This window comes from Castor canadensis, chromosome 1 (genome assembly GCF_047511655.1).
Source record: "Castor canadensis chromosome 1, mCasCan1.hap1v2, whole genome shotgun sequence".
NCBI classification, from domain to species: domain Eukaryota; kingdom Metazoa; phylum Chordata; class Mammalia; order Rodentia; family Castoridae; genus Castor; species Castor canadensis.
In genome coordinates, this window is record NC_133386.1 from 1917817 (window position 1) to 1938010 (window position 20194).

Sequence of the window (20194 nt, forward strand, 5' to 3'; positions counted from 1 at the left end):
CACACCCCAATTCCACTTATGTTGCATACCAAAGAGTGTAGGACAGCTCAAGAGAAAGAACTTGAGCAAGTAGCTAACTTATGAATTGAGTTAATCCCTTTTCTTCACAGAGGACCATTTTCACTTAAAACAATAGCTGACAAACCATGGATGCGCATACCTGGATACTGAGCAGACATTTTCTCAAAAAACAAACAGAGCAAGCTTGTACCTCCAGTTGCTGCCCATGACAGCAATGTTCACCACAAAATTTGGGCTTTGTTTTAAAACATATATCCACCATCGTTGAGCTTTCCTATTCTTGACAATTTTCCTACTGAGATATGTGGGGCTACTAACAATGTTAACAGGCTGGTACCATTGGAGAAAACTGCCAAAATTTGGTTATCTCTGTCACTCAGGGAACCAACATTCTCCAAATGATCAATGCATGACAGAACATGATCACGCATGAGTAAACCATTTGCTCAAAGTACAAGTCAGACAAATAGTTGCAGTATAGCAGAATATGAAAGTCTTTAAGAAACTCTTCCAAAGGAGAATTAGTAGCAGAGTAGGTTCAAGCTAGAACCCTTGTTATAACTGATTTTTATTATGGTTAACAATGACTCTTAAAAATAAAAACTCCAAGTTTTTGCCAACAAGATAATTAATGTAAAAGTGTAAAGGAATGTACCTAAAAACTTATAGAAGCTCATCTACCATCACAGTATGTCATACAGAACAAACATTCTTTATAACAGAATCCTGTTACACAAGAATTGTTCTAGGAGTCTAGAGTATTCAAAATGTACTCAGGTAATACTATCAATGTCCACCTAAAATCAACTTATTTGAATGACAGCCTCCTCATCTTATAGACAGTAGACTGAACAAGTTTGTATAAGGTTACTGAATTCTAAAATGGGATGGGTTCTAGATATGTGAAGCTGTCCAGCAGTGAACCTATTCTACTCCCCTTTAATTTTCTCTAGCAAACATATGGAACCAGCGTCAAAGCAAAAGGGGCAAAAAACCTGCAGTCTCCAGTTTCAATACAAAGCTGGTAACAGTAGCACAAAACAGTACTGTTAAGACAAAATTTTTGTTGGCTCTGGAAAAAAAATCAGGAAACAGAAAGAGCAATTGGTCCCAGTGTGTTCTGAACAGCATGGAAAGAGCAGGACTGCTCTCCAGAAGGAGTGACAGTAAGACTGCAAAAGGCAGCACTGGCCAATTTAACATAACATGTATGAAACCATGAGCAGCAATTTTGACAAAACAAGCCAACTGGACCATTCCTAACCACTAAAACACTACAAATAAAAATAACATGTGAGCATTTTCTCCTGGGTCAAACTCATCTACTCTGAAAACCAGAGATAGATACTCTGAGAAAGAGTTCTAGGAGGTGAGGCACATCCCTTTGCGCTGGCTTTACCATAGAGCTAGACTCAGCTGGAATCCATCCTTGCAGTCTGATGCCACCTGATCAAAAAGGAAGCTGGATTTTAAAACAGTAAGAAATGTCTGAACTCTCTGGAAATGGTCTGGTCCTGTGTGCCTACGGTCAGCTAGCTAACTTCAGGAGGTTTGGAAGTGCAGAAACTGAAATATGGTTCAAGTTAAGACCATCCTGAAAGTACTGAGTGCCAATGGAAGCAATCCAGGCCATGCCTACTGTCCTGCTGCTTCACTGACAGTGTTCCCAATGCTCCCTCTAACTGTAATGCAGTGATATTTACAAATATTGAGCTTATTCAACCTAAACTGTAATCAAGTACAACAAAATTTCACCTATTTTCTGTAAGCCATACAATTTTCTTTAATATTACATGTCTTGCAAATAAAAGCATGGAAATTTTGGCTATTTTCCAGCCATAGTAAATTACTCAATTTCAGCTCCTCTAAATAATTTCGTGGCTGACACGTATGTGTAAACTTGTATGTATGCAACTTCATATTCTTCAACTTTTGAAATCAACTTATATTGAGGAAATTATCTCCTGCTTTATAAATGAACAACTCTCTTGTGTACTTATTTTCACCTTCTGAAGTACATTCACTCTCATTCATTCTCTAAAGTACAAGGTGATTTAAATTTACTCAATGTCAAAATGTGCATGGATTTTTATGTTTCTATTGTTTCTAGAATAAAATCTAACCAGAACAACTTGAGATCTGCAAATGCATGCCCCTTACAACCTCTTACCCTGCTTTAACCCAGTTATGAACTCCTAAATGCTTGGGACTAGAAGTAGTTCAGAAGTTTGGATTTTCCCAGATTTTGTAATATTTACACACAGGTAATAGTGGCGTGGGGATGGACCTAGTTTAAGCATCAAATTCATCTATGTTTATATATCTCATATACACACCTACAGGTTATCTTATACACTATTTTACTGTGCCGAATTTTGATCACAACCTGTGACGCGAGGGCAGGTGTGAATTGTGCATGTGCTGCCACATGCAGGATGTTTTGGATTTTGGAGCATTTTGGGTTTTCCATTTTCAGACTAGGGTGCTCAGCCTAAACTAAAGACCACAGGAAAAGTCTGCTCATGATTAAAGGTGGTCCCCCTTTGACAACATGACACACCCAATATTAACTCACACAGGGGAGTTGGAAGCTCCAGCAGTGATTTTCAGGCCTTATCAGAATGTCAATGCTAATCAGCACTGACAGGTCTGAAACTAGCAAAGATACAGAATTCATGGATGCAGCTTAGAATCTACCTTACAAATGTGGATGCAGATTAAAACCACACTAAGATTCCACCTCACCCCTGTTAGAATAGCCATCATCAGCAACACCACCAACAACAGGTGTTGGCGAGGATGCGGGGAAAAAGGAACCCTCTTACACTGTTGGTGGGAATGTAGACTAGTACAACCACTCTGGAAAAAAATTTGGAGGCTACTTAAAAAGCTGGACATCGATCTACCATTTGATCCAGCAATACCACTCTTGGGGATATACCCAAAAGACTGTGACACAGGTTACTCCAGAGGCACCTGCACATCCATGTTTATTGTGGCACTATTCACAATAGCCAAGTTATGGAAACAGCCAAGATGCCCCAGCACTGACGAATGGATTAAGAAAATGTGGTATCTATACACAATGGAATTCTATGCAGCCATGAAGAAGAACGAAATGTTATCATTCGCTGGTAAATGGATGGAATTGGGGAACATCATTCTGAGTGAGGTTAGCCTGGCTCAAAAGACCAAAAATCGTATGTTCTCCCTCATATGTGGACATTAGATCAAGGGCAAACACAACAAGGGGATTGGACTATGAGCACATGATAAAAGCTTTAGCACACAAGGGAGGGGTGAGGATAGGTAAGACACCTAAAAAACTAGCTAGCATTTGTTGCCCTTAATGCAGAGAAACTAAAGCAGATACCTTAAAGCAACTGAGGCCAATAGGAAAAGGGGACCAGGAACTAGAGAAAAGGTTAGATCAAAAAGAATTAACCTAGAAGGTAACACCCACGCACAGGAAATCAATGTGAGTCAATGCCCTGTATAGCTATCCTTATCTCAACCAGCAAAACCCCTTATTCCTTCCTATTATTGCTTATACTCTCTCTACAACAAAATTAGAGATAAGGGCAAAATAGTTTCTGCTGGGTATTGAGGGGGGGGAGCGGGAGGGGGTGGAGTGGGTGGTAAGGGAGGGGGTGGGGGCAGGGGGGAGAAATGAACCAAGCCTTGTATGCACATATGAATAATAAAAGAAAAATGAAAAAAAAAATGTGGATGCAGGTCAAACAAATGTATTAGACGCCTGTCCTAGGCATCTTCAACATGAATGGGCAGATTCTACATAAGACCAGCCAGGAAACTAACACAAATAGCAAACTTACCCCAGCACCAAAAAAGAAAATTCTGAACAAAAACCAAGAGTCTACCGAATGTGGCAACAATTACCAATTAATGAGTCAGTTTAATTTTATGATCAGCAAGGGCTACTCAAATACCCATTTTATTTAGTATTTTTTTTTTAAAGGGACAAAAAATGCTATCCTAGGTACTAACTACTCAGGAGGCAGAAATCAGGAGGATTGCAGTTGAGGCCAGCCTGGGCCAACAGTTTACAAGACCCTATCTCGAAATTATCCAACATAAAATAGGGCTGGCACAGTGGCTCAAGTGGTATATCGCCTGCCTAGCAAGCATGAGGCCCTGAGTTCAAACCCCACTACCACAAAAAAGAAAAATTCATATCAAAATAATTGTTCTCATTAATATCAGTATTTTCTGACATCATACAAGTCAAGTGTGGCAAAACTGTTTAAAACAAATTAACCCATGCCACCAAAATAATAACCAATGCCTAGGAATGATGCTTTATACACTACAGCTGTTGAGTTAAATCCTTAATGAAATAACTATAAACTTAGGACTCCCACCAGTTTGGTGGCATACCCTGACAATAAGTTCTGTAATCATTACCTCTCCACCGAAGATGTCCCATGCCTTCCTGTTCCACCTCTGCTGACAAACCAGAGGTTATTTTTTACACACATCTCTGAGTAATATGAATCACCACATTACATCTCAAGATCATGAAAGACCATGTCTACTGATATTCTATTACAGCTATTTAATCACAAGCAACCAATTTCTATCACATCTATGGTTATAACATTTATATTCCATTAGATCAACAAACTGCATAAAATAAAATGACTCTTCATTGGCAGAAGGAGAACAAATTCAAAGTGATCTAGATGCTGTTTCAACTTGAGATATCTAAACAATGTCAGACAAGAGCCATACCGCACACTCACAGGAACACACCCACACAAGCATAAAACTTGATCCACTTACTACAGGAAATAAATATTTTAAAAGGTTAGAACCACTACTGAGGTTCAACAACATTAGCTGACATTACAGGTGCATGCTTGTAACGTCAGCATGGGAGAGGTGAAGGCAGACAGGTAGGCTCAAGGCCAGCCTGCTACATAGCAAGAGGAAAAAAGAGAGAGCAGAGAGGCCTATGAATACTAAAACACATCTAAGGCAACCACCTATTTCATTACACATTAGTCATCAGAAAATGATTTTCAGCAGTACCAATGCTTAAAAATGCAACTGCTGTTTTCAAAAACAGTTTCAAAATAGTTAGGCTGCATGATAAAGCATCCTTACAAGCTAAATGTCAATCCAAAATACAGATTCAGCTACAATAAGTTCTGTAATCATTACCTCTCCACCGAAGATGTCCCATGCCTTCCTGTTCCACCTCTGCTGACAAACCAGAGGTTATTTTTTACACACATCTCTGAGTAATATGAATCACCACATTACATCTCAAGATCAATAAAATATTAAAATGAAACCCACAGTAAAACATATGTAGGTGTCCACACAAATTCTGCACTATTTTTTCCATTTGGGTAAAAAGGAGGCAATGAACTCAGTAAGAAATAAACTACTTTTAAAACTATCTCACAGAGCTAAATGGTCAGTTATCTAGCATAGTTTTTGCACTTAAGTATAACCTTTATGCAAAACGAAGAACAAAACATGAAAACATAAATCTTTATTATCCTAAGAGTAAATCGTTAAAAAGCATATATCCCATGGTTTGTCTCACTCACTTTTGTTTCTACAAAATGTTTACTGAGCACCTAGCATGTGACAGGCAGAATAATTTTTCAGGAGCAAAACTTTAAATTCTTGCCTTTGTGTAATAAGGGAGGGAGGCAAACCAATGGCTACCATGACAAGTCATGGTAAGTTAAAATCAACAGAGAGAACTGTAGGTGACCACAGAGCCCTCTTCTGAAGAGGTACTGGAAAGGAAAGATTAGCAGCACTCTGACATCCTAAACAATTAGGAATCCCTAAGGAAATAAAGTCAACATTAAAAATAAGAAAAAGAGAGTACTACAAAGCTTTGAGACCTTTTATGTAATATAGTTTTCCATAGTAATCAAAGTATTAATTCAGTTTAACATCAATCTCCTGGATAAAAAAAAAGTCAACACTAAGTTTAGATCAACTCTTATTTTACAAACTAGTTCCAAAAGAATCTAGCATCCACATGAAGAAAAGGTTGGAAACGCCTCACTGACACTTGTTCTTTGGAAGCCCTCCTTTCACACATAAATGTGAAGACTAAGGAAAAGGAAAACTTGACCAGGAGGATTTTTAAACACTCTAGAAACTACAAAATTATCAGTGGTTATCAAACCAGCCTCAAATCACCAGTAACAGGTGATTAATGGATTTTTAATTTGATAATGGACACTAAACACTGCACCAAAGGCAAACAAAGGAAAAGGCTTACTATACTCTCATATTCACACAAAAAAGGTTACCAGTAAATACATACAAGGCTTAAGTTTTACTTTTAAAAACCAACGTCTGTGGTAAATTTGTTCAGCATTTAAGGAACATCATATAAGGACTAATATAATGCTATGTTCTTGTAGTAAAGCTAAGAAGTTTAATTTGCAATGGCCAAAAGGAGAAAAAACAATTAGATGGTTTTTTTTAAAAAATCACACCAAGCTTAGGCCTTAAAGTAGGGGCTTAGAGAATTATGATGTTTGCAAGCAACACAGTAAAAGTTACAATATGTTAAATGTAAAGTTTAACTTCTAAGACCAGAAAATTTTTAATAGCATACAAGGGTTCTCCAGAAAACAAAATAGGAAGTGTAATAAAGCTAAGAAAAAATACCATAAGGACATTTGGAAAAACGATTCATTTCATTATGAAAGGTTTTCAAATGCAATTCTGAAGTCACAGCTAAAAAACAGAAATGTTCAAATGTACGATGAAGAAAAACTAGAATGAAATGTATAATTTTTTTTGAAAGTTCTTAGATCTTAGCTTTGTATACAAACAACTTTTCACCTGCAGAATAACTGAAAAAAGTAGCTTTCCAAATGACAGGCTAATTTTACTGCATTAACTATTCATATCTCTAAGACAAGAGAGAAACTTTTACCTGGATGCTTATAGAATTCAATTAAATCAATTACGTATAATGTTTCTGACTTGAGATTTTTTTTTTTAAAGACCAAGGAATGAGTCGAATTCTCTGTTACTAAACTGAAGACTCCTTTTCTCAACCAGATTTGGGAAATCTCTCAAACAACAGAAATACATCCATCCAACCAAAAAAACCAAAATGACCATGTACCAAGATAACATTTTACATCCAAATTTTCTTACCCTGCTGTAAGAAGAAAAGTGAGCTCATTATTCTGAAAGACAACGTATTACTAGAAGTCTATGAATGAAAGCCTAACTACGCAGCAGTACATTTGCTTACTAGATGCTAACTCCCGAAGCCATTACCAAGGAGCAACTTAACATCGGTGCTCAAAGGGGCAACCTGAACCGAAAAAGTTTCTATCACCGCTGAAGCAAGGATTGAGCGGAACAGCTCGGCCCTGGGAAGTGTGGTCAACGGTAAGTGAAGACAGAAGGGAGACAGCCTTCTCACCACAGGCAAAACCAACAAGCCAAAACAGGTGAAAGTCTACTACACTCCACAATATAAACTGAAATTTCATAATAAAAAAGATTAAACTTCATGAGAATGTTCAAATCTGCCAAGTATGTTTTGGAGCCTAAAAGCTGACATTTTAGCAAATAGTGTTAACTTTGAATCGCTTCTTACAACAAATCAAAACTAGATACTACTAAAATAATTTCCTTAAGGGGTAAAGTGTCAGGTCGTGCTACTGAACTTTGCACAGATAAAACTTAGGGAACCACTCTCCAGGCACGAGCTGTCATGAAGACTGCGGGGTCTTCCCGCTGGTCACCTCCTGCTTCTCCTGCACAATCTCTTCTACCCTGGGGGCCTGGGCGCAGACATTTTTGCAAAACCTTTTAGAACTCTCTCTCGGCTTTGTCATAAACAAGGGCCACTGCACCAGCCAGGACCAAGAGGGACTTCCTCCTCTCCCGGAGGCCCAGGCGGCCGCCACCTCCCCGCTCCGCCCGGCTCCCTCCGGCTGGGCCCGGGCGCCGGTCCAGTGCGGACTCCACGCGCGCAGTGGGCAACCTGCGCCCCAGACAACCGCGGCGAGCACCGGCCGGTCACGTGCCAACGAGTGGCCGCGGTCCACGTCCCCGACAATCAGACAACGCCATCAGAGAAACAGGCTGCGGTCAGGACCAAACGTCCGGCCCCGTCGACCCGGTGAGCTCCGGCGGCGAGCTGCCCCTCGAGACCCGCACCTGGCGGACCCACACGGCGCGGAGGGCGGCCGGGGGCGGGGACACAGGTGGGCGGCCACGTGAGGTCTGGGGACACAGGTGGGCGGCCAGGTGAAGTCCGGGGACACAGGTGGGCGGCCAGGTGAGGTCTGGGGACACAGGTGGGTGGCCAGGTGGGGGGGGTCCCCAGGTAAGGCGGGTAGCCAGGTGAGGCCAGGAAACACAGAGGGGGTTGCCGGGGCACAGGTGGGGTCTTAGGGTTCAGCAGCGCTGCCAGGTGGGCGCCCCCGAAGCACAGGTGACCCACTAGCTGCGCAGGCCCCAGGGCGGCCCGACGCCCCCGCACCCCGAGACCCCACCCGCCGGGCGGGGCGCAAAGGACAGGAGGACAGGGGCCCTGGACAAACGGGCTGGGGGCGCGGCGGGCGGAGGCTGCCCGCGAAGGGCGCATGGGGCGGGGCGCGGGGAGCAGGGACCCGGGCCCGCGAGGGAGGGCGGGTCCGCGCCCGGGGCTGCGGGGCAGAGCCCGGCGGGGGGAGGGGCGGCCGGCGCCGGGACCCCGCACCCCGCGCCCCGCCCCGCCCCGCGCCGACCCCGGCCGCCTCCCCTCCCCCTCCCGCCCCCCGGCGGCGGCGGCGCTCACCTCGGTCGGCTGGCTGATCTCGAACAGGTCCAGCCGGTTGGCGTTCCAGTGGTGGATGATGTCGGCCAGCTTCCGCCGCTCCTCGTCGCGGCCGCCCGCCGACATGGTGGCGACCGCGCTCCTCCCCGCGGCCGCCGGCCGGGCCCGAGCACCGCAGGCCGCCTTCGCCGCCTCGCCGCCGCCGCACGTCCTCCGCTGGGCTCGGCCCGCGTCCGGCCCGCGCCGCCTCAGCCCGCCTCAGCCGCGGCCGGTGCGCCGAGCGCCGCCGCCCCGCCCGCCGCCGTGCGCGCCCGCCGTGCGCGCCGCCGCCGCGCGCCGCCGCACCTCCGCCGTGCGCGCCCCCGCTCGCACCTCCGCGCCGCTCCGCTAGGTGCTGCTGCGCCGCCGGGGGGCGGGGCGGGGGCGGGGGCGGTGCCGGGTCGCCAGCCCGGGGTTCCGACCCGCGGCGCGGGATCCCGGCGCGCGGAGCTGCGTTCCGGCGAGCGCGGGGGCTGGACCGACACCCCCGGTGCTCACGGGAGGTGCTGGATTCTGACGGGCGGTGCCGGGCCAGGGGCGGCGCCGGGTCCCGACCGGCTGTGCTGGATCCGCCGGGCGGTGCTGCGTTCCGACAGGTGGGTGTGGGCGGCCGCGGGTGAAGACCCGGTGCCAAGGTCCGGGAGCCCGCGGGCTGCCCGCCGCCAGGTGCTGTCGGCCGCGGCGCCGGGTGCGGTGGGGCTCAGGGGCGCGCATCCCCGCGTCCTCACCGCGCGCCCCTGACCACTGGCCATCCGTTCCGGAGGGATTCGTTTTCGGTGGGGTCAGCTCGGAGCAGACCTTCCCGAGCGGCTTCTTCAGAGGAAGAAAGATGGTTGTGCTTGAGCGTGTGACAAGGAAAATGTTTACGAAGTCCTTGGGCGCCGAGCGCTGCCCTCCGCGCCCGGCCTGCGCATCCCCCGCGCGCGTGGCCCGCATCTCCCGAGCATGAGATGACGGCGGATGCCAGCTCCCTTTGTGTGCATGCCTCGCCGCAGAAATCCCATTTTCCCTAGATAAATTGTAGCGACCCAGCAGAGATAACCGGCTACAAAGTTAAAATAATGAACAGCAGAGGGGAGCGGGGATCAGAGATTCCCTATGCCCCTTTTAGGACCCAGAAATGCCACAGCATGGTTTTTCATCCTGGGATCCAGAAAGCTAAAATTGATTGCAAGTTTTGTTGATTTTACGAATGTTTGTTTCATTGAGTGTCTTCTCTTTAACTGTCCCCTCTCGCCCAAGAGTAGCATGGACTTGAGCTGGAGAACAAATTCCGACAGGTAAATTCCCCTCGTTCATCCAGGTAACGTGAGCTTCTCATTCAGGTAAAGTTGCTTTCCGGCTTTACCTGCAGGGCGATGTAAGAAAAAGTATTCCTTCTGAAATGCCAAAAGTGAGGGGTGAGCGCAGTGAGCAGGGTTTGTCACCCCTCTTTGTTTTTGTCACTGCCTTTCCTTTTCCATTGTGGAGATGTTTTTCGCTCCACCAGTTGGGTTTCTTCTTTTGTGGGAAGGAAGAGCCTGCTGTCCCCTGCTGTCCCCTGAGCTGGCTTTGTCTTCAGTTTCTCTGCTGCTGCCCTAGCACAGTGCTGCATAAGGATGCTTTTCAGCAGCCAGCCTGGCGTTGAACCCATGCCAGGAGGGCTGAATTCTTCAATAGATCCCTAGTGTTCCGTCTCACAGTTAGTGTGGTGACTTGCAGGAAACCATATGTGCTTAAATGGCATCTTCGTGTCCTAGCACTCTGTTCCTTTGTGCTTCTTTATGGGCTCAGCTTTTATTGTGAGCAGCCCAGTGTCAGTGCTGCTCAGGACCCTCCCTAGGCTCCCCACAGGCCATGAGGGCCATCAGCCACAGTAGACTAATTGCAGCAGGAAGAGCTTTATTCCTGATAACCAACAGTTCAGTGATGTGGCACTTAGAGTAAAGAATTAATTTGCAAAGCTAGCAATTAGATGCTGACGCCCGTAGTGCTGCATTGCTAAAGAGAAGATTCAGTACAGTCAGAAAGTAAGTGTGGGCTTTCTGCCTTGTTATTTTTATGATTAAAAAGTATAGCCAGGCTCCTGTGGCTCATGCCTGTAATCCTAGCCACATGGGAGACAGACATCAGGAGAATCACAGTTCAAGACCAGCCTGAACAACAAAAGTGAGACCCTATCTCAAAAAATACCCAACACAAAAAAGGACTGATGGAGTGGCTCAAGTAATAGAGCACCTGGCTAGCAATCATGAGACCCTGAGTTCAAACCCCAGTACTGCAAAAATATATATATATATATATGTATCCATGTACATATGTGTGTGTGCATATATATATGGCATTTGTAGATTGCCAACCATAGTATGCAGGAATCATGAAAGACTGTAAATCAAGCAGGTATGCTGATGTACACCAGTAATCCCAGCACTCAGGAATCTGAGGCAGGAGGATCACAAGTTCAAGACCAGCCGGGTCTACATACAGAGTTCCAGTGCAGCTTGTGCTACATAAGGAGACCTATCTCAAAAAGAAAGAAAGAAAGAAAGAGTCTAAATCAGTGTACTAATTACTATTGTTTTTCTTATTCACTATTCCCCATTCATATTATGTATTAGTGGTATACAATACCCAAAGTACAACTCATAGTAGGTTCCAACCAACATTAGCTTATGGGTAAAGGCTTAAAAACATGTGAAATCCACAGAATACTTTGTGATGTGACATCACGAACACTTTCAGAAGTAGTGTGTAGTTAGCCATGAAAATGTTCCAGCTGACCTTTTTTTCCACTAATATTCATTGTTCAGAACACCCAGATGATAACATTTTGGCCATATGTTAATTTTGGTATCACATATAAGAATAAAAGTATGCAGCTGGGTTTGGTGGAACATATCTGTAATCTAAGCACTCAGACACTGAAGCAGGAAGTTGAGAGTTTGAGGTCAACCTGAGCTACATAGGAACACCTTGTCTCAAAAAAAAAAGAAAAAGAATAAAAAGACATTCTATCCATTCTCTCAGTGTGCTGAATTCTTACACATTTAAGAATCATATTTAAATGCTAAGAAATACTGTATAGAAATAAAATCGTGTCCCTTTTTGTTTTGGTTCTTTTTTGTTTCATAAATGTGATAGTTAAGCCAAGCGCTGGTGGCTCACACCTGTAATCTGGCTACTCGGGAGGCAGAGATCAGAAGGATTGCAGTTCGAAGCCAGCCTGGGCAAATAGTTCATGAGATCCTATCTCAAAAAAAAAAAAATCACAAAAAAAGACTGTTGGAGTGAGTTCAAGCCCCAGTGCCACAAAAAAATAAGCAAATAAATATGATAATTAGTTGTTCATGCCATCGTTGGACATGTGTCACCTCAACTCTTGTTATGATCTGAACATATGGCCTGTGTGATATGAAATAAAGATAGGAAAAGAAGTTCTTGTGGGCTTTATTAACCCCATCCTAGGGAGAATCTGAAATTCAAGATAAGACTGAATTGAAGCCAAACAAAGGGCTGAGCGAGGCTGAAGTAACTTTACAATCTGTAAGTTAGTTTTTACAACTTAAGTTTCCGCTCTATACTGAACTCTTGGTGTTTCCCACTTAAAAGTATTATTTTTAGAGACTGGAGGTGTGGCTAAAGTTGTTGCATGCCTGGTTTTGTAAATGGGAAGCCCTAAGTTCAAACCCCAGTCCCACCAAAAAACAGAAAGTATTGGTTTTAATTACACTATTTAAAAAGTAAGAACTCCAACCAGCCCTAGGGTAGTGGGAATAAATATGCCAGAACAACTAAGTAGCCATACTTTAAAATTTTCTGGTTAAACTTTGATGTTTTCAATGTTTTTGTGAAATACAGTATTCTGGAACTAGTTTCTAAGAGCAATCAAATGTACTAAGCCTTTTCCTGCCTCAATTTGCACAGGCTCTAGAAAATAGGAAGTACCAGGAAAAAGGTGACAACATCTAAGAAAAACAAGTGGCACACAATTATATTTCATCACCAATAAGTCACTTACTTTTCTAGTCACCAATGCTGTGTTTTTAATGAAATTTTGGAGTATTTTTTACAATTACATCATCTTACAAGTCCTTTTAGTAGATACATCAATTCAGAGATGGTCTTTGAACAAAAAGTAAGGTAAAAGGATATACTAAAGATACAAACAGTGGCCTCTGTAAGGTAGATCACCTTGCACGCAGCCTATGACATCCAAGTTAATGAAGAAAATCAGAGGGAGACTCAGTTTCCGAAGTCCGCACTGCTTTACTTGAGCAGTGGAGAAGCACTCTCTTTCTCGTCCCATGGTCCTGCTCTGCAGTCAATTTTGGAGTTGCCTAATAGAATTTCCGAAAGCATCTTTTCATAGAGGAAAGTAGTGATCTAAAATGCTTTTAAAGTAGGAATTAATACTACTTTTTTTAAATAAAAATTAATCTTACCACCCCAGAAAGATGTGTGTGCTTAAATGAGTTGGCTAGCACTTTGTAACCTAAGACAGTGCTGAGGAAAAGTAAAAGGTTCAATCTTAAATGCACGAGTGAGTTATCTTCACTGAATGCAGAATATAAGCCCTTTTGTGGGCAGTGTTAGAAGGCGAATTGCACCTTGTACCCATTGTCCCTTGTCTTTTAGTATCTTACAGTTGCTTTCTGTTGTCCTCATTTGGTGTCACATGGCAGGCTAAGTAAAAATATGGGTCACTTATATCCTGAAATCATTAGTGACTGTGAGAATTTATGTGACTCTTTGGCATTGAGCCTCTGTTCTTCTTTTCTGGTCATACCTCCTGTTGCTTCTTTCCAGGAGTGGCCCTCCTTCATCCTCCCTGCCTCCTTCCCCTACTAACACCACTCCCTCTCTTGTGCTGTGTTTCCTCAGCAGCTGTGTCCCACCTGGCAAATGGCCAAACTGTACTGTCTTGTCTTGAAGTCGCCTCCCCAAAGCTCCATCTCTCATAACTACACTTTGATTTTAGCTCCTACCTTGAATTTGGCTTTGACTTGGTGTTTGTTTTTGTCTTCTTCTTTTTATGGTGCTGTTGTTTTTGCCTTGTGCAAGCAAGTACTCGCTCACTGAGCCATACTCCAGTCCTTGGTTTTTTTGAGGCATGATCTCGCTATATGTAGGTCAGGCTGGCCTCAAACTCACAATCCCTCTGCCTCAACCTCCCAAGTGCTGGGCTTGCAAGACACCATGTCTGCTTGACTTGAAATGTTGCATGTGCCTTTTTTCTTACTAGTTTAGGCCCCTTGATGTTGGGACCTACCTTGATTCTTGACCCTTGAGCAAGATCACTGCATGGCTGATGTCTAATGTACTCTGACCAGACTGAAGGCTCGTGTTGTAGGGGCCCTGGCTGCTCTCCAAGTCAGCATCAACCACAGGGACTGTGAGCGTTACGAGGGCAGAGACTAGCAGCTTGGGCCCTTGCCGTCCAGTCTTCCACTTTTTCTCTTAATAAAAGATAGAGTCCCAAACAGTGGTAGGCCAGAAAAGAAAGACGTGTGCTTGCTTCATTCCTAAAATAGAGGTCTTGATCGACTATGCAAGTTTCTTGTGACTACCTCCTACCTGTTACTGGTGGAACAAAGGCAAAGGGCGCAGAGGAGGCACGACACCAGCTCCCTGATGCAACAAGCCAGATTCCTACCCAGGCTTCCCAGGCCCGCAGAGCAGAAAGTGCCAACAACTTCCGTGCATGTGAATTTCCAATGGTAGAAGACCATCGCGATCAGAATCTAGGGGAAAGATCAGGAAGTTAATGCATCTAAGAACAAGAGCACAGAATGTCAATGATTGTTCTCTATGTCTTGTGCCCTCTCCTAGTGGAAAATTACATACATATGTTCATCTAATATTTATATGTGCTAGTTTGTAGGATATATATAATTTTCCTAGAAGACTAATATTTTAAAATGCAAACACCAACTTTAAAAGTAAAAATCACATAGCAAACGAAAGTATAATTTTGAAATGCTCTCCCAGCAGCAAAAATAAGAGAAACAAAAATAACTTAAGTGTTGAGAACTGCCTTGTCCATGAAAACCCAAAAGTGGAATATCCAAGATAGAGTTCTTCTTATCCACCAGTCCCTCCAGAAATCAAAAATACCAACAAACTGAGTTTTGCTTGCTTTGGGAAACACAGTGTAGCTTAAACATTTTAAGAGTGTGGGTGGCATTTGCAGTGATTCCAAGAGAAGTGAAAAAGCGTGGCTGAAGGCCTTCTGATAAGACAATGTGCTCTGAAGCACTCTTGCCACACACATACCTGCTGTCAGTGCACGCCAATGGTAGTTGCAGAATAAAGAGAAAATGTGGAAGTGTAGGGTGCCTGAGACAGCCTGGACATCGCTGAGGACCAGTGTCTGGAAGGACATACACAGTGGTGGCGGAGCCATGATGGGCTCTGGGACTCAGAGCAGGTAGATCCTGCAGGGAGCTGGGATGCTGTTGGGTGATGGGGGCTAGAAGTGCTCCTGGGGAGAGGAGAAAGCCTCTGCTCAGTGCACCCTGCCCTGTAACTTACATGAAGCAGGGTCCCAAGAGAAGAGAAGACTCTGGTGCAGCCTTCTGAGCAGGAGCTGTGCTGGCTAGCTGGTTAGCATGTCTGATTCCTCCAGCCATGACAGTGGGGCATGGTCTGGTCACACTCCTGCAGAGAGACAGAGAGCCTCCAGTGCACATGAATTTCAAATGCCAGAAGACCATCCTAATCAACAACCTTCAGACCTAGTGATGAATTCACTTCAGGTGGAAAAATAGAACATTCTGAAAAGAGCCTTGGAATAAATGTTTAGAAATCTCCAGAAACATATGAAAGAATGACATCCACAAAAAGGGATAAGAAATTATAAGATAAAGAACTGGCAAGCAGGCCTGGTGGCCCACATCTGTAATCCCAGCACTTGGGAATTTGAGTCAGTAGGATTGCCAGTTTGAAGCCAGCCTGGGCTACATAGCAGGACCCTGTCTCAAAAAATAAAATGAAATAAGTGTGTATATAAACATGCTTATATACACACTTATTTCATTATATATATTCCTAATGTTATCATACTCTAAAGATGAACAGTGCTTTAAAATCATCAAATATCAAGTTATTGCTCAAAAGTCAGAAGATTTAAACCTATGCATGTGTTCCTTTGACCCAATTCCAGACAGAGACTCAGAATACCAGGGCGAGGCCAACACCTGTGTATTTTAAATCTCCCAGGTGAAGCTGACTTAGGTTTGAGAATCACTGGCTAAGGGCAGCCTTCAGGTCCCACTTGACCTCGAGACTGTATGGTTTTCCCAGTGTCCAGCATCCCCTCCGTCCTGGGTGAGACCATTTCCACTCTGTCAATGAGTGGCATAGCCCCCCCTGCCCTGCGTGTGCTTAGAGAAGGGAGCACCACATGAAAAGCCCGACCCCAGGGTCTGTGTCACCTCTGACACTTGTAGGGTCCCAACGCTCTCGTGGAGAAGCAAAGAGCGACTGCCTCGCACCTCCTCCACCGCCCTCTGACTGAGCAGCCCTGGGGTCAAGTGCGATGAAAGCACAGCCGCGCGCCCTCCACACGGGTTGCCGTTTACAAGGCAGGGCTCATTGTGGGTGCAAAGCAGAGTGCAATACGAGGAAAACGGTACAGAAGTGTTCACGCTTGGGTATGTGGAGAACGTTCCGTTTTCACTTCTGTGCATTTTAATTTTAATTATGAAAAGGCACTGCATTAGCACTTCATTTACTCAGAATGTGACAGCAGACTTCTGCAGTCTGAGGGCCTCGAGGCATGGGATGGCTTTTGTCTCATTTGGGGGGAGGAAGGGGCTTGCACACCTTGTAATTGCTTTTATTGCAATATGTTGTCTGTAATGACTTCGGTGCTTACTTAAGCAGTTAGTTATTAAACTGTATGCTCCACACAGGAGGAAGCTGGTGCTCACCCATCCCATCCACTTCTCCCCACCCTGCTAGTTCCCCAAGCTTGCTGTCACGCCCTTCCTCAGCTGTATCTGCAAGCTGCCACCTCTGAGCCACCGCCTGCAGGCTCTCCTCTGGATGCTTGACTTAGGGCTTCTGTCTGACACTGGTGTCTTCCCTGACCATCCTTCCTCTTTTGGCCACTCTCTGCTCACCTGATTCCAGCACACTTCCTCTTCCTGTCCCTGGACCTGCGCACAGGTGTGCTCTCTGTCCCCATGACAGACCCCTCCAGTCTTCCCAGCCCCACTCTGATCGTACCCCACCATGTTCACACTCCGGAAGTCCCAGCATCAGAGCCAATGCAGCCCACTTTGCCTTCAGCATAATATCCCATTCCCTATAGTTTTCCTCTCACCCTCTTACAGGCGTACCCCTACTTCTTTCCCTCCCCCAACTATGCATTTACTCTTCCCTGCTCCTGGAAGCCCCCTTCTATCCACCAGATGAAATCCTGACCCGAGCTGGACATCAGTTTTGTCTACTGACTTTGGTTTTCCTCTGCTGAGCCTGGGAATTTCACCTTCCACCCTTCCACCCTGTGAAGTAGGCATGGCCACATGACTTGTTTTGGTCCTTGAGCTGGTGCAGAACCAGCTTGTCACTTCTGCTGCAAATCTTTCCTTGCTGCAGTGGAGGGGTGGAGGTGCCACTGCTTCCAGCAGCCTGTGCTCAGCCAGGTCCACAGGGCAGCTTTCCTGAGGGTCAGTGGGCCCGAGTGGGAGTTGCACCTTACAGGTTAGGAGAAATTACCCCTGTGGTAAACCGCTGAAATTTGGCAGGACAACTTTGCCTGTCTGGACTCACTGCATTGCCTTAGGACACTGCTCAAGTCCTCTCTGCCATGGCCGCGGGGAGCCTCTCCTGTGCAGCCCCAGAACACTGTCTCTTTGCTGTGTGGCCGGCACACCCAGCGTGATGGAACTGACATGGGCTTAGAGCCACGCAGACCTGACGTCGCCAAACTGCCAGTGGTCACAGCCAAGCGCCTTTCTGAAACTCGGGTCTCTTCTCTAAATAGTTGATGTCATGCCTGTATCATTGTGGGGAAATGACAATACCACAACAGTACGTAAGTAGCACTCACTGCAATAAACTCTTCAAAACTGATGCGTTTGAAATGTAGTGAGAGTTCAGAGAACCATTTTTCTTGTAATTTGTGAAGACAGTTATAAGACTGCACAAGCAAATAGCTCTGCTCTAATATTTTCACCAAAGTATAATCTCTTGGAGTAAAGCACAGGTACCTGTTTATTTTTAAGACAGTTAACTTGGCAAAACATAACTATGTCACTTGATTGAATTATTGCATATTGAAACTTTTTAAGTAAAATTTCAATTGAATGTAGCTAAGAAAAATCAATTTTAACTCAATTATAAGAAAAGCTAAAAATAATAGAATGAAAAATTGAAAAGCTATTTAAATATGTCTCCAATTATCTTGCCCCAAACATCTAGCTATTTAAGAATGTATGAAAAGTTTTGATGTCAAGGCTTTTAGTTTGTTTCCCAGAGATTTTGGTTAATATCAAGGATGGAATGAATAAATACATGTTCTTTGTAGACTGACTCATATTCGGCTAGAAGAAGCCAATTTTTGTTTGGACTCAAAATTCTTTAAAGTAATTATGTATCAAGGGGACAATGGCTTTTTCACCAGGCTAGTGTAAAACCTCAGCGAGGTCAGAAATACATTTTAATGGTATTTGGAGTTATGTATTTCAGTAACTTGTGGTGGTAATTCCTAGGAGAAATGCAAGCTATCATTAGCATCTTTTAAAACGTTAATAATCCCAGCAACTAGTTATAAGAGAATTTTATATGATTCCAGAATTAACTTTGCATTGGGACTCCAGAAAATAACCCTCAATATTAAGGGTTATTAAATTTCCACTCAGTATTAAGATTTATTATTTGGAGAATATTTTCTGACTGTGAATTTCTCATACAGTTATCAAATAAAGAAGGCAAGACTGCAGTTTGAGTTTCGATGTCTAAATAAACTGTCAATAGGCCAAAAGGCAGAATTTTAGAAAAGGGCCACGGCCAAGAGTATACATGGCAGAATATGCAACAGCCATATACTCAGTTATTAGTAAGTGAATTGTTAACTAGAACTTTTTTTGGTTTTGATAGTACTGGGGTTTGAACTCAGGGCTTTGCCCTTGCTAGGCAGGTGCTCTATCACTTGTGCCATGACCCCAGCCCTAAAAACTGCTCATTTAAATATACTGAATTCATGAAGAGATGCTTGTTCAAAACTACTGCCAAAATATTAGTATTTTTAGTTTAATAATTTGGTTTCTGTTGAGGAGGACATTGTGAGGAGTAACAAAGCAGAGTGAGTTCCATCTTTTAAAAGCTCCATTGTAAACACTTCTGGTTTTGTAATTTCTACATCATTCTTCCAAGCAGCACCTTGTCTGATGTCACCCAGACTGGGGATTAAAGGCGAGCACCGGGTAGCGTAGCATTCCAAGCCAGAGGTCGACAAACTACGCCCTGCCTCTCAGCTTTGGATGTGTCATGAACTAAGAATGCTTTTTACTTCTTTTTGAGCCTGGATGAGACTATGTGCTTGCAATCCCCCTGCCTCTTGCCTCCCAAGGGACTGGAATTACAGGCATGCCCCACCATACCTGGCTAGATTTTCTTAATGGTTAAAAAAAGTAAATTAAAATGAGACATGAAAAATATTAATTTAATTTTAAAGCCTAAATGTAAGATATCAGTTAATAAACAGGTACCAAATTACAGAAGTAGAAGTGTCCAATTTGTAAGACTCGATTTCACTATTAACTTGCTTTGTTCAAACTGAAAAGAACATCAGAGTTCTCCTGGTTTCTTGGAGGACAATGATAACGAACCCCAAGAAAGTGTTCAGTTCCAGGTCACATTCTACACACAGGACACCTGCTCTGGTTTGCACTGGGATGGCCTCACGTTCCTAGATCAGTTTGGGGAGAATCTACATCTATACAATAGATAGATTTCAGTCGTGAGCATGGCAGATCCACTTGAGGTTGTCTTAAAATTTCTTCAGTGATGTCGTCGTTTTCTCTGGGTCATCCTTGTATGTTTTTTAGATTTGTTCCCTAATAGCTGATGTTTTCTGCTCTTATAAGCAATGTCTGTGTTAATATTTCACTTTTTACCTCTTACTAGTAGATAGAAATACAATTGAGTTTTTAATAGTCACCTTGTGTCTAGCAATGTTGTTAAAATATATTCGCTTCTTAATGCTAATACTTTTGTTTCAGAAGGATACCATCGTGTTACCTGCAAATAGTGACAGCTTTCTTGCCTCGGCCAAGCTGTGTCTTTACTTCATGGGGTGGGACTGCCCGTTTAATACTGAGCGAATGTAGTGATAACAAAGCGTTTTTGCTACTCTCTGATTTCAGA

At 44.1% G+C, this 20194-nt stretch overlaps 1 protein-coding gene across 19 annotated transcripts in view; it reads right to left on the reverse strand.

The window, feature by feature from the left end:
- Positions 1–8988, reverse strand: part of Afdn (afadin, adherens junction formation factor) — a 120157-nt gene extending 111169 nt beyond the window's left edge. For 9 of the 19 annotated variants that reach the window (XM_074070220.1, XM_074070158.1, XM_074070208.1 and 6 more), the window contains exon 1: positions 8825–8987. In XM_074070220.1, coding sequence (XP_073926321.1) covers positions 8825–8929 — 105 coding nt within the window. In that variant the 5' untranslated portion in view covers positions 8930–8987. Of the gene's footprint in view, positions 1–8824 lie in introns of all 19 variants that reach the window. The other 10 variants (XM_074070275.1, XM_074070253.1, XM_074070242.1 and 7 more) reach the window with 4 other exon arrangements.
- Positions 8989–20194: the final 11206 nt, after the last annotated feature.